The 14,081-nt window shown below is 47.2% G+C and overlaps 1 protein-coding gene across 1 annotated transcript; it reads left to right on the top strand.

The window, feature by feature from the left end:
- The first annotated feature begins 699 nt into the window (after positions 1-699).
- Positions 700-13,971, top strand: chd1l (chromodomain helicase DNA binding protein 1-like). Its single transcript, XM_072699245.1, has 25 exons — positions 700-869; positions 1,311-1,423; positions 1,612-1,718; positions 2,511-2,625; positions 2,826-2,857; positions 3,054-3,135; positions 3,233-3,395; positions 3,672-3,827; positions 4,359-4,451; positions 4,551-4,647; positions 4,832-4,905; positions 5,112-5,222; positions 5,401-5,515; positions 6,094-6,247; positions 6,337-6,511; positions 6,890-7,032; positions 8,222-8,385; positions 9,127-9,323; positions 9,554-9,652; positions 9,760-9,830; positions 10,412-10,526; positions 11,939-12,047; positions 12,146-12,370; positions 12,633-12,711; positions 13,433-13,971. The coding sequence occupies exons 1-25, from the start codon at positions 776-778 to the stop codon at positions 13,553-13,555; spliced, it is 3,006 nt and encodes a 1,001-aa protein (XP_072555346.1). The 5' UTR covers positions 700-775; the 3' UTR covers positions 13,556-13,971.
- Positions 13,972-14,081: the final 110 nt, after the last annotated feature.

The raw sequence follows: 14,081 nt of genomic DNA, 5'->3' as shown, positions 1-14,081 counted from the left end.
CGTGTTTTCTTTTCTATTGGTGAAGCGCTGGTGTTCTCTTGTCTTAAAGAACCGCCACTGGTGGATTGGTAGTGGGACGTGTTTACGAGGGCCTCTTCTCGGGGAAATAAGCTCTGTCTACACTCCTTTGAACATATGAATGAAAATATGAGTGAAATAGTAACAGAACCAAAGCTTTTCGTACTTGTCACCAGAACGAAATACGGTCTACGTAAGGGAACTGCAACTAAAATAGGCGGCCTAAGTCGGAACCGCAGTATTTTAAACACTCTACAGACTCAAGAAATTGTTGAAATATGGTGCAATTTATCTCTAATATAATAACTCATAATTTACTTATACATATATTTCTGTATGCGTATCTTAAATCTTCTAAAAGCAAAGATCCAATGTGTAAAATTATCGATGTAATTAACCCTTGTCACTCCAAATACTCCTACTGAGGAGTGCGTTTCCCAAAAGTTTCCGTTAGTAATTTACATAGTTCGGCCAATTCAGTTGTATGGTTTCTAACGTAGCTAGCAATTATGCTTTTGGGAATCGCACCTCAATCAAGACGGTGAATCGTACTCCACTTAACTTCAACCGGTACTGCCCCCCCCCTCACCCGGACATGACACAGCCTCGACTCTGACTTGCGATCTGAGCCGATTTTGTCCGATCCTCGCCGAGCTTATCCGATCGGCGGTGGGCGGAATCTTCCGCGCGGAAGCTGCGAGCTCGCGATAGGATTGGGGCGCTGTAAATTGCGTATCCCTGAAACGGCCGATTAAATATGCCGAATTTTCTTCAAGATATTCAGAGGAACATACCTGAGAAAAAGGTCTCAGACCTAGCCGAGAACCATCTGAAGAAATGGGGATTGACAGGTTCGTAGTCTGTAATAGAAAGCCGCCCATAACTTGCTGTTTTTTCTAACAACACAGCTGTGGGTTATGGGTAAGCGCCCCCCGCCCCACACTTGCCGCCACTAACTAGTTCTATGCTCTGTTTGAACAGTAGACGTATAAGTTAATATAATCAGTTAAACGCATGGCTACGTTATACATTTACCCAGAATAATGTTATAATATATAATAAAATAATGGTTACTGTTTGAATTTGCTCACTTAACTCGACTCTGCTGTGCTGCTACCAACACTACATGATATCATTCATAATTGTAAATGTATATTTAAGCGATAACTTTGGGAATATTTTAAGACGTGCGCACGCGCTTCCAGAACGCGACTGTCGCGTAAATTAAGGACCCCAGTATACTGGATGGGAAAGGCGTGCTGTGAATGAGTGCCCAAAGCGTGCTCCTTTAGGGATCCACCTGAGAGCCTACCAGCTGGACGGGGTACGGTGGCTCACGCAGTGCCTGAGGAGCCAGAGCGGCTGCATCCTCGGCGATGAGATGGGCCTCGGCAAGACCTGTCAGGTGTGTAGCTGTCCGGATCCAGCCCAGCCATCAGCCCCACCTCGCTTGTATTTTTGTGAACTGATGTCACATTGCACGAGTCGATCACGTTTTTTTGTTTTAGCTATTATGTCCAGTCACGATAGGGATAAGGAACCATTGCATAGTTCTTTTTGTTGTTATATAAGATTATTTTACCATTTCCTCAGACTATTGCCCTGTTGCTGTACATGAAAGGGAGCCTGGGGCACAAGGGACCCTTTCTTGTGTTGAGTCCTCTCTCCGTCATGGAGAACTGGAGGGAGGAGATGGAGCGGTGAGCAAAGCATGACCCTCACAGAGGGTCACAGAGTGAGACTGGGTGGGGAACACTTATTCCCATTTAGAAGCTGTTTGTTGGGTTATGTTTCATCCCTGTTAAACCATTCTGTCTCATCATTGTGCTGTTTTTTCATTTATAGGAGGAACAATGTTGTGTTTCTTGTGTAGTACACATAATGCCGTTGTAGCTGTGGTGTGTGGCTCAGCAAGTTAGAATGCTGTGCCTGTGATTGGAAGGTCACTGGTTCAAATCCCTTGGTGGGCAGTGCAATGTCCCCGTTGGGCCTCTGAGCAAGGCCCCTAATCCACAGTTGCTACAGGGACCGGCTTCTTTCTCCAAATGTATTTGGGTTTGAATAAAATCTGCTTAATAAATATAATGTAAACTCGGTTGATTCCACTAGGTGGCGAGTGTGATACACCACGATAATCAAAACAGTAAAAGACACTCTCTGTACAAGACCCCTGAGTGCCTCGTGCACTAAAGGGCATACTTTGTATGTATCCCTTTCAGCAGGAGTAAGACCCCAGTTTCCAGCAGTGGATAGGGCCTGCCTCTCCTGTGTTACCCAGATTATCTAGACAAGACCATGCATTAGGCCTCTGTATGAATAGAAAGGTTTAGCTGAAGCGAAGAGTGATGCTAATTCATCCTTAAGAATATGTGTTTACACTGGAAGGTAGTAAAGCAGATAAAGGCCTGATGTCTTGAACTGTAACATTTTACTGTAAAAATAGTCATGCCGTTTTTCTGCTGTTGAAAGTTTCTGTGTGTGTGTCTGCTCAGGTTTTCTCCTGGTTTGGTGGTGGTGTCCTACACTGGGGACAAGGAGGCCAGGGCAGAGCTGAGGAGGGAGCTGATCCAAGGCAGAAGCTTCCATGTGCTGCTCACCTCATATGAGGTCAGGGTCCAGATCATGTGGACGCTGAACATGCTCCTCTCTGAGATACACCTGGGCCATTCCTGTATGGGGAAAATGCCTCTCTGACTGCCTGAAGACTGTAGGCTGCTAGTTTGTTCTGAAGTTATTTACTACAGGTTCCTGTAAATGAGCTAAATACACTTTAGCTTGTTACATATTTTCTTTTTGTATGTTTACAGCTGTGCTTGAAAGATTCATCATTCTTGGAAAGGTAAGTCTGCTATTACTCTGTGACCCGGAAGTGTAGTGAGGAGTTTCCCAGCAAACAGACAGTGAAAGTTCGTGGACAATCAGAAGGGATGTGGTGACAAAGTCATGTGGCGCGTCCACGTGACATGGAAGGCGATGGGACCGTCTGAGAAGTGCACCTCGTGAACTTTGACTTAAGGCTGCCCTTGGCCTGGTAGGTGGCAGTGGAAAGTCCTGGTGGTGGATGAGGCTCACAGGCTGAAGAACCAGAATTCCCTGCTGCACCGAACTCTGACACAGGTGATCTTCCACCCTGTGTGTGTCCATTTCGACTTGGCTCAGTATGCAGCGCTGATTGTGAAGGGGGGCATCTGTTTTTTAATCCTCCCTTCTGCAGTTCTCCATTGGATTCAAGGCGCTCCTGACAGGGACACCCATCCAGAATAATCTTGCGGAGGTCTACTCCCTGCTCAGCTTTATTCAGCCCAGCATTTTTCCCGAGAGTAACACCGATGACTTTATCAGCTCCTATGCACGGGTGGAGGCTGATCCCAAACTAGGTATGGCTGTTGGCCTTCGAAGCCTTGCGTTCCTGGCACTGTCTGCGATGCATTGTACGTATTGCAATCCCTTTTGGCATCACATCTAACACAAGGAATTTTCATATAGATTTAAGCTGTAATTAGCTAGTACCAGTCACAATTCACCACATTCTCACGTTAGCCAACTGGCATTTGCTTAACTTCGTACAAAACCATTCCCGCTGTCTTTAGGAATTCCTAGTCTGTATTTAAGAGAGTGACTGCATTTTGTGTATGTCACCCTACCGCCCCCAGCCAGCGAGCTACACCGCATCCTCCAGCCCTTCCTCCTCCGCAGGGTCAAGGCGGAGGTAGCCACCGAACTTCCCAAGAAGACAGAGTTGGTGGTCTATCACGGCATGTCTGCCCTGCAGAAGAGATACTACAGAGCCATCCTCACGAGGGACCTGGGTGAGGCTGTCTGAAGCTGCATGAGGTTCTGTATTTTTTAAGGAGCCATGCAATAGCCTGTCTGCTCTTTTATTCATGTGTGAAGTTCCTTACTGCTAGGGTTGTATGACACTCAAACACGGCTTACATTGTACAATATGCATGTTTTGGGAATATTGGTTTCAATGGCAGTCAGTATGTGTACTTGAACGTACTTGTGTCTCCCGAACCCATTTTATGTCATCTTCCATTGCCAAAGATCCAATTCCAATACTAAGAACGCAAGTACAGATGCTGATTAACATCCACAGATGTTGGTCTTGTTCTGTCCCCAATATCAAGAATATGTCGGATTTTCGTCCTCAGCAACCGAGACCAATCTCATGATTCATTGCGCCTGAAGTTCGTTCTTGGAAGGCATGTTTGCAAAACCGGTCTTGGCCAAGAACCAAGAACAGTCTTTGTGTTTTTGATATTGAGATTCACCCACGGTTTGTAGGAGACTCACTTCAATCTTACCCATAATGCAACAGGTGGCATCTTTCTCCACAGATGCATTCGAGGATGGGCAGGGCAACAAGACTAGGCTACAGAACATACTGATGCATCTGCGAAAGTGTGTCAGTCACCCTTACCTGTTTGACGGTAAGATCCACCTGACCCTCACCCTACTGACACTGGGCATTTTGAGTGGGATGTTGTACCCTAGAGGCTGATGCTGCTGACTGCCATGTTTGTCTTCAGGTGTGGAGCCTGAACCGTTTGAAATGGGGGAACATTTGGTAGAGGCCAGCGGGAAGCTTCACCTCCTGGACAGAATGCTGGAGTTCCTGCACCAAGGGTCAGTCCATGCGCAAGCTGGTGCCCTCTACTGTTTGAACGACAGCGCTGCATTTGCGTGTTTGTCATCTACCATGAAGGGAGTGGCACGTGGGCGATGTTAGCGGTGCAAATATGGCACAGTGTTGAGGTTTGTGGACGAATGTGGGTGGCTGTTCTCATGAACAGTCTGGTGTGTGTTTCAGGGGCCACCGTGTGTTGCTGTTCTCTCAGTTTACCAGGCTGCTGGACATACTGCAGGATTATATGGAGTACAGAGGTACTTGGAGTTCCTCTCCCTCCATTTAATTACCGTGCAGCACAATGTCATTGGATCAGTCTAATCTGTTTCTTAGGGTTATCATCTTACTATGGCTTCTTTCCTGATGTAGAGACTTTAATGTAAGTATTAGTTTGTGGTTCTTTGAGCACTTGGTTGCTGAATGTTTGTTTAATTTAGTTATTTTAATTACCCCGCCCCCCCAGATTATAGCTATGAGCGCCTAGATGGGTCTGTCCGTGGGGAGGAGAGGAACCTAGCTATCAAGAATTTCAGCAACAAGGATGTTTTCGTCTTCCTACTCAGCACGAAAGCAGGTGAGCCAGCGTCAGCCATCCTCATTTATCCCCGTTCCCATGTGAGGAACTGGACCAAACAGGCCAGTGATGAGCTCCCAGCTTAAGAACAGAAAAAGCCAGTCTCACTATGCTAAAATGGGTGTGGTTCACTGTGATGCCCTTTCTGTGATTGGCTGTGATTTGCCCTGCCTTTAAGGGGGTGTTGGTATGAACCTGACGGCCGCTGACACCGTGATCTTCATGGACAGCGACTTCAACCCACAGAACGACCTGCAGGCTGCCGCTCGTGCCCACAGGATCGGCCAGACGAGGTAAATGACTCCATGACCCGTCTCCGCATCAGGGCTGTGTGGGAGGTAACCCACCGCTTCCCAGTCCGGAAAGGCTTTCCGTTGCTAATGTCCGGAAGCTTGTAATTCCCTTTTCTGTGATGGATAGAATATGCAAAATTCTGTTCTGTAATGTCAGCTTCTGCTCAGCTGTCGAAACACCTCCTCTGGCCTTTGGGTCCTGATTAATTCATCTGCATGTTTGCGTAGCATTCGTAAGGCCCATTGAATTTCTGTTGCTTAGAAACGGTTTTGATTTCTTGAATTTGAATTCAGGGATAAAGTGAAATTTTGAAGTCCACCCGCAGTGATCTTTCTGGCATTTTGGTGTGGCCATCTCTTGACAACATTCATAGTCAAACCTTCGTGTTTCTTTGATTATCTGTTAAGGTCCAAAGTGCAACCACAAGTGCAGCTCCTTTAAAAGTCTGAGTGTGCGTTGGCATCAACTTCCCCAAGTTTCCAAGATCACAGCTGTGTGTGTGTGTGTGTGTGTGTGTGTGTGCACTGCCTATCATCATACCCCATGCTGTTCCCCGCCTTCTCGTATCACTTCGCAGGCCTGTGAAAGTGATCCGGCTGCTGGCCAGAAATACGGTGGAGGAGATCGTGTACACGAGAGCGGTGTCCAAGCTGCGCCTCACTGACACGGTCATTGAGGAGGGCCGTTTCTCCCTTCTTAGCCCGGCCCAGTCTGCGGATGCCGGCCTCCAGGTGGGAATACTGGCCCCTGCCCAGAACCTTTGGTTCCCTCTTTTTTTGCCCTCCTTCTCACCCCACTAAAGGCCTACGGTCTGTCCCAGTTAAGCGAGATCCTCAAATTTGGGGTGGACAAGCTGCTGGCATCAGAGGAGAGCTCAGTGCAAAATGTGGACCTGGGACTCATCCTGGGACGGACTGAGGACGGGCAGTGGGTCGATGATGAGGAGCCCATGCACACACTCGAGGAAGAAGAGGGATCTGCCTCTGAAAATCAAGGTGAGATTAGCCAAGCACAGGAGTGTCGAAGGACACTGGAAACATTCACACCAGCAACCATAATCCAGAAAAGTAACTAAGTCAGGGGTGTCCATCTCCAGTCCTGGGGGGCCGGAGCCCTGTGAAGCTTAGTTCTTTCCCTTTTCCACCACAAATGATTCAGCTGAAGAGCTGTGTAGTAATTAGCACAAAGACGTGCAAGGAGTTGAATCAGGTGTGTTAAATGAGGGGAAACCCAAAAATGCGTAGGGCTCCAGCCCCCCAGGACTGGAGTTTGACACCCCTGAACTAAGTTAATCTCCCCACTCTTAGGGGTGTGTTTTGTATTTTAGTTTGTAGTATTATCAGAGTTATAATGTAAATTTTGAGGACTGTCAGTTCCAGACCACATGTACGTCTATGAGGGAAGGGACTACTCCCGGGACCCCAGCTCCGAGGACCAGAAGAGCTTCGAGCGTCTTCTGGACGAGCGGCTGGCAGCGGGGGAGAAGGAGGGCCGAGTCCTGCGCTGCAAGCCTGGGGTGAGCGTCTGTGCCGGTCGCGCACAAGCAGCTGTCTGACGGGTCATGTGTTCCTAAGATGAGGCCAGGATTTTTTGGGGAACTACTGATGAAATTTTTGTTTCAGTCATTAATGTGATCGTTTGCGGACAGCTTGTTTTAAGTCACATGTTTGACTGTGTGTACAGGAAGCTGTTTTTCTGTCGTCGAGGCTGTAATAATTTAACTGAGATGGCTAAGACCCCTAGCTTTGTAAGTCATTTGGCGTTGTCGATGTAATGGGAAGTGCAGTGTCGCAGGGAAGGTCGGCTCGGCTGTGGGAATTCCAAGCCTGCCGTGTTTGGAAGCTCCTGGAGTTTCTGGGAAAAGCATGTGTTGTGTGTATGTGAGTCGGTCTGATTGTGAGTCTGGAGTCTCATTTACATATGCATCTGTGAGTGCGTGTCAGTACATGTGAGGCAATGCGTGTTAGGGATGTAACGATACGGTCTACTCACGATTCGGTTTGATAGATGATTCTGTGCTCACGGTTCAGTACACTCACAATATATTCAAAGAAATGAGACTGAAAACAAATGAAGATCTAACGATTCTTATTTATTACTTTTTAGATATGTACAGTAATAAAAAGAGCTGTTTCCAAACAGCTTCTTCCTTATTCTGCAGACTCCAGTGCAAAATGTAAAAATAAGGGCGCTTTTCCACTGCACCTGGTACCGTACTTTGAAAAAGTATCAAGTGCGGTGCTCCAAGGTGTTGGTTTTCCACTGGCGTAAAAACTGGTACTGCCTCCGAATGACATCGTAACACGAGGCGGGGGATTTTGAGCTGAATTCTAAAAATGGGTAGACAACAAAACTTAGCAAGCAGTACAATTTTAATAATCATTCCTTTTCAAGGGTATCTAGTATATGTTTAAAAAATCAGTTCAAGGTTTGCAGGTTCCACCCCAAAGTACCAAAAAACGTACCCCCGCTGCTTTGGGTACTAGAACTTTTGTTCCTGGTACTTGACGGGGAGTCAGTGGAAAACAGAAAGTACCAAAAGTAGGTACCTGGTGCAGTGGGAAAAGTGCCCTAAAATCTAACAACTGAGATTGACTATTGTGCCCTCTTGTGTTTGCATTAATAAATTATTTTGTGCCACGGTGCATTGTTACACCCCTAGTATGCATGCATGTCAGTATGGTGCCCCGCTCCGTCCATGGTAGGTCTCCCTGTCCGGGCCCCTGATGACTGCGAGTCGCAGGAAGAGGCCGTTGAGTGAGGCGGAATTGGAGCTGAGGCGGCAAAAGCGGCAGGAGGTGGCTGCCAAGAAGGCCAAGCTGCAGGAGGACAGGAAGCGGCAGCGGGAGGAGCAGCAGCGCAGGAGGAAGTGAGTGCCTGGTCACATGACCCGGGGCGCTCAACCGCTTCTGGGAAATCGTAACTCCGAATCGGGCTGCTCGTTCACCTTGGCCTCCCCCCTTCCCTGCTTAATTGCTCTGATGTGGCCAAACCACAGCAATGGAGTTTCCCCACAACCCTGCCTGCCTGCCCCCCCCTTCCCCCCCCCCCCCCCAGCAGCTCCTGGTTGTTGCTTGAGCCAAATCGTCCAAAAACATGACGTATCAACGCAGTCGAGAAAAACAAAAACCCTTGGTGACTGTCCCATTCGTACCATGGGAAAACACGAGCCCGACACAAGGCGGTGACATCAGCCTACATCAAATGATTTACAGTGTAAACAACTGCCCACACTGTCCCTTTCAACACTTGGGTGTTGCAGTAACATTCTTGACTTTGAGTTGCCCTCTGACTCAATTTGTAGAAACCATTAGCAAGTGAGCTAGATGTGTTTGATACCCACTGGATTGTTTGGTGCCGCTTTGTGTTTTGCCAACACTAACGTTAGTGCCCCCTGCTGGCTGACATCACAGGGGCAGCTATACGCTGTAAACTGCCAGGCAGTTTCACATGAATGACGGTAAATGAGCAAGGGCTTGTGATCAAATGGGCTACTCCTTCAAGCGAGAGTGTGGCAGGATTCCCCCAGTGAGACGTTACTCTGTGAGCAGGTGAGGTGTAAATCTGAAGCAGCCCTCCGGACGCTAAGCGGATCCTTGGCCGTTTGCAGGATGGAGTGGTGGGATTCGTGTGGGTACCGTACCCTGTGCCTGCCTTCTGATGACAGTGAAGAAGATCAGGATGAGGAGGAAGATGTCGCCAGCATTTTCTCTGTGGATTCAGACCGGACAGACATCCATTACGTTCTAGGAGATGTCACCCACCCCCACACTGCCCAACAGGACGCCATAATCGTGCACTGTGTTGGTAAGTGCCCCCTTCAGTTCTGTGCCTTCAGATCCCGCCATCTAGGTCGGTTATGGCTCTGATTCATCTCATGCCACTTTCTATGGGCGCTGAAATTATTGTTCTGTGTCCTGTTCATTGTGGGGGCCACATCGCGAGCTGCTGCAGACTTAGGTTGTACAGACTTCATCAGTTTTTAGGCATTTTTAAAGCGTAGTTCATGGGGAAAACTCACTCTGTGACTGCCGCAGATGACTCTGGGCACTGGGGCCGCGGTGGGCTTTTCACGGCGCTGGAGGTCCGGTCGGATCAGCCCCGCAAGCAGTACGAGTTGGCTGGAGAAATGAAAGGTGGGGGAAGCCGCCTGCAGGCGATGGTAACCCAACACGCTCTTTACTGACGGGCCGGCCCTCCGCAGAGCCTTGCTGGTTTGATGGCGTCCATGTTTGTGTTTCAGACCTGGAGCTGGGCCATGTGCTGCTGTTCCCTATTGATGACAAGGAGTCCAGGATGGACGGGCAAGACCAAGTGAGTGTAATTTCTGAGTCATAGTCATGCGAGTCACATCCTGTCTCTGCTCTGACGCGGTTATGGACATGATCGGGCAAGTTGTGCAGAACAGACATAGATGCTGGTTGTGAAATATTTAGATGGAAAAAATATTTCGTAAATTTAAATCGGCACATGAATCATACTCCTGTATCTTAGTGCAAATAATTGTTCCAGTTCAGCAGTTTGTGAGATGCATTAACCCTCAGATACTTGAACTACAGTTATCTGGTTTATCGATTAAGAAGCAGGGCAGTAGACATACTTTTTTATCAATAGCTTTTATTACGACATTATTTTTAAACAAATTCATCAAGGTATGAGTCTGCTGTTAGTGTGATTTATCATTATACCTGTGACACGCTTCGCTCCATGGTACACAGTGGCAGGGAGAGGTACTGTTCTAAAGCTGTCCTTATTGCAGTCTTTGGCATCATGCTATTTCAGCCCTCCTGGTGCCCACTGCATGATAAAAGGCGTCGTGAAGTGGGGGCAGGCCGGTGTGTTAGATGAGTGCAGCTTAATGTAGTTATGTGCATTCTGTGGGGTCCCCCTTTCAGTTAGCACTCATCATAGCTCAGCAGAGAGACCGCTCCAACAACCTGTCAGGCATCAGGCTCTCTGCCCTGGAGGACGGCTTGAAGAAGATATACAAGGTGGCCAAGCGGAAGAACGGTATGTGTCCAGTTATCACAAACATTACGGTCTCAGCCGACCCTCAGCTTCCTTCATCTACCTATCAGTATCTGACCACTTAAAGTACTGAGGGTCTCATTTTAATGAAGGTTGGCACATCTTCTGATAAACATGTTATTTTTGCATGCTCCTTTAATGCTCTCTGCTGGATCTCTCTAGTAATTGATCCTAATTAAATGTCTAATTGAGACCTCAACACAATGTATGAGTCAAACAGTAATGGCTTCTTGCTAGTTCCCCATAACACCTGCAATGAATTTGTATACATTTTGCTAGCAACAAAATTTGTAATGCATCTGAATTAGCTCTTTGACAAGTAAAATGTATATCATGAAGTAGACGAACTTGATTTTAATGCGATTAAACATCTCAAGTATAATTAAAATTTGACATTCTGGGCCTTGAGGCCGGTAGCTGACATATTGGCAATCCAGTGGTTATATAACAAGAAGAAATAAATCATTCTGAAACATTACAGCATGGCGTTTCTTATGGATTCTACACACATGTTGGCTTTAAATGCCTGTCACATATGGTCGGACTAGACATATAAAAATTAAATGCTGGCCTATCGGAGACAGACGCTGGAAGCTAATAGGTCCAGTAGTTTGTCTTCAGAAGGGGTTAAACATTCTGTCCACATGCTGAGTCAAAACTTAACAGCTCCATGTGACTCAGCTTTTGCTGTTGCCTAGGGAAATGAAACCAAACCCAGTGATCCCACTTACTGATGGGTTCATGCTGATCTTTCCTTTGCTTCTCTGTCCTGTTTTGGTGCGATCGTAGACCACGGCTCACACACCTGGACAGTGCACAGCTCTTTCTAGTCACTCCCAGTGCACTGATAGGAAATAATTTGTTGGAAACAAATAAATTGCTGAAATTATCCATCCAGCCCTCTTCCAGAGGCTTGTCGGGGTCACGGGGGACCTGGATCCTGTCTCGAGCAGCACAAGTTTAGGGTGCCCTTTTGGGGGGGGGGGGGGTGCCAGTCCATCGCAGGGCACAAACTTCCAAAAATGATTTAATCCTTTAATTTGGCAGTGGAATTCAGAATATTTACTCAAGCCTTCCACTTAAATTTAATCACGGTAATTAAAGTGAAGTCTGCCTTTGTGAAATCTGAGCACCATGTTTACAGCAGGTTTGTAGACTGAATAGCGAGTCGTGCAGAGCTGGAGTTGCCCATTGCTGCTGTAAGAATGTACACTAATAAAAAGGGTTTAGCATATACACTTGCTTCCCACAGCAATGTGGGCCCAGCTCACATTTCCCAGATGTCGTCTTTGTCTGTCTTCTAGCCAGATTTCTAGCAAGATCTTCTGCATGTCCCTCTAACAAGAAATGGAAGTGACCTTTTCAGTGGTTCTGCTTCCCCTTTTCCTTGGCAGCTAGTGTCCACCTCCCCAGGATTGGTCACTCCACAAAGGGCTTCAACTGGTACGGCACGGAGAGACTGATCCGGAAGCACCTGGCCTCTAGAGGCGTCCCTACCTACATGTATCCTTGCTGGGCTTGTTTCGTATCTGCGTGGGCTCTGTCAGCCCTCTTGGGAAGTAACTCTTTCTCTTATCTAGCCCTTGACGTTCCTGCGATAGATACTACTACTCGCGAGTGTCCAAGCAGGTGCCCTCAACATCACATGTGCCCACGTCACCTGCAACCCTGCCCTCCCCTGATAGCCCACATGGTGCAGATACTGCCAAGCACGACCAGGGTCCGAGCCCCCCCGCCCTGGCAGACTTCATGCATGGCATCCATGTCTTCTTTTACAATATTGCTGCCTCCTACAGGAAGAGCCTGGTGCGACACCTCATTGCATATCCTTTGAAGCCGTGTTAGGCGGTTAGCAAGGATCTATGGACGATACGTGGTACTTCGTAGATCAGAGACTTGTAGTTGTTTTCCTTGTGCTGTACTGCTTGTTTATCCTTTTTTCGTCTCAGGTTGACTAATCTCGATTTCAAAATCTGGTTTTGACACAGTACTGTTGGGCAATACAGTTCTTGAATTTTTGGAATGGAGGATATTTCATATCTACTGGTTATCTATTAAGGTAGCTTTACCTTAACAGCGAGCTACATACGATGGGGATGAGCACCAGATGATGAGTTCGGGAATCACGCACATCGTGGCTGAGGTGGAGACTCCTGTCCACAAACAGGTGATGACGGACATTCTTTTCACACTGGTGTATTTAACAAGGAGCATTTGGCTTTAACTATGATGAGTTGTTAAGGTGCAGAACATCAAGCGTCATCTGGGAGGATTTTCAAACGTTGTGGAGCAGTTTAGGTTATGGAGATCTCAAGCAGGAACCTCAGGGGAAGCAGTGGTGAAGGTCCTATTGAGGGTTAAACTGATAACCTTGCACACTGGCTTTGGGTCTCCGTGTGATTTACCTTTTTTTTGTTGTTGTTGTTGAATGAATGTTACACTTGAATAGCACTTTAACCACTTGAACCACTTTAGCCACTTAAACCACCAGCACCGTGTAGCCCCCACCTGGATGATGCAACGGCAGCCATTCTGTGCCAGTACGCTCATCATACAGTAGCTAAGGTGGTGAAGGGGTAGGATTCACCAGTTGGATAGTGGGGGTGATTAGGAGGCCAGACTTGTTAGGGTCACAGTGGGCAATTTGGAAGTTTAGATTCTAGTCTTAAATCTGTTCCTGTCCTCTTAAGTCCAGATTAGGTTTAGGCAAATGTCCCAAGGTGTCCTGTGGAAGCTTTATAAAAATCTCTTGGATGGTTTGGATAGTTGGCTAGCAGGATTTAATCAAATTGCCAGGCAGGAGAATAGTACAGCAGGAATATATTGTCCAGGCGACTTGGATGAGAATTTGTACGTTCCTTACTTAATATTCCTCCACATTTCTCCAGGAACTGCTGGACTTCCTGGACCAGCATCCTCAAGCACTTCCTGTGCAGATGACATGGCTGGAGACCTGTTTCTCCGAGCAGAAGAGAGTCAGCGAGACTCACTTCCTCCTGGAGCTTCACTGACCTCTGCCCACAGTGCAGCTTCCTCAGCGATCTGGCACGCGTCTGGTTGTCAGTCGACTTCAGTGTGAATGTCTTACAGAAAATCCAGCATGCGAGACTGCAGGACTGGGGATGTTGGATGGAAACAGCCTTGGAGAGTGGCCTCCACACACAGAATATACATGGACATGCATCCCTGATTTTCTATATTTTATAGGGATGCGGAAACAGAAACGAGATTTGACCAGATGCTTAATGGAAATTAATCCTTTTGGTCCAGTCACGTATAGCATTGCCTGATAAATAGTCTTGTGGGAGGGGGGGGCAGCCTGTTTAGTCATCCTGCCGACACCGGACATTAACTGCACTGTTGTACCGCCCTCCTCTTAGTAAACTGATTTTTTTTGATTCAGTAAAAGACTCTACATCTAACGATGCATTTTGTTTGGCCTTGAGAACATTTATTATCTTTCAGATGCTTCCTGCTTGCTATCCACAGAGTATTGTAATAAAAACGAAAGTAAAGGTCAGTTTCTGGAAATTGCCA

Source organism: Paramormyrops kingsleyae, chromosome 1 (assembly GCF_048594095.1).
Source record: "Paramormyrops kingsleyae isolate MSU_618 chromosome 1, PKINGS_0.4, whole genome shotgun sequence".
NCBI lineage: Eukaryota > Metazoa > Chordata > Actinopteri > Osteoglossiformes > Mormyridae > Paramormyrops > Paramormyrops kingsleyae.
This window is presented reverse-complemented; position numbering and strand designations above follow the sequence as displayed.

Bases quoted from the DNA above. Each gene is read 5' to 3' on its own strand.
- chd1l (XM_072699245.1), top strand. From the start codon at position 776: ATGCCGAATTTTCTTCAAGATATTCAGAGGAACATACCTGAGAAAAAG. The intron at 870-1,310 runs GTTCGTAGTCTG...GTGCTCCTTTAG, and splicing joins GAAGAAATGGGGATTGACAG to GGATCCACCTGAGAGCCTAC. The intron at 4,648-4,831 runs GTCAGTCCATGC...TGTGTGTTTCAG, and splicing joins CTGGAGTTCCTGCACCAAGG to GGGCCACCGTGTGTTGCTGT.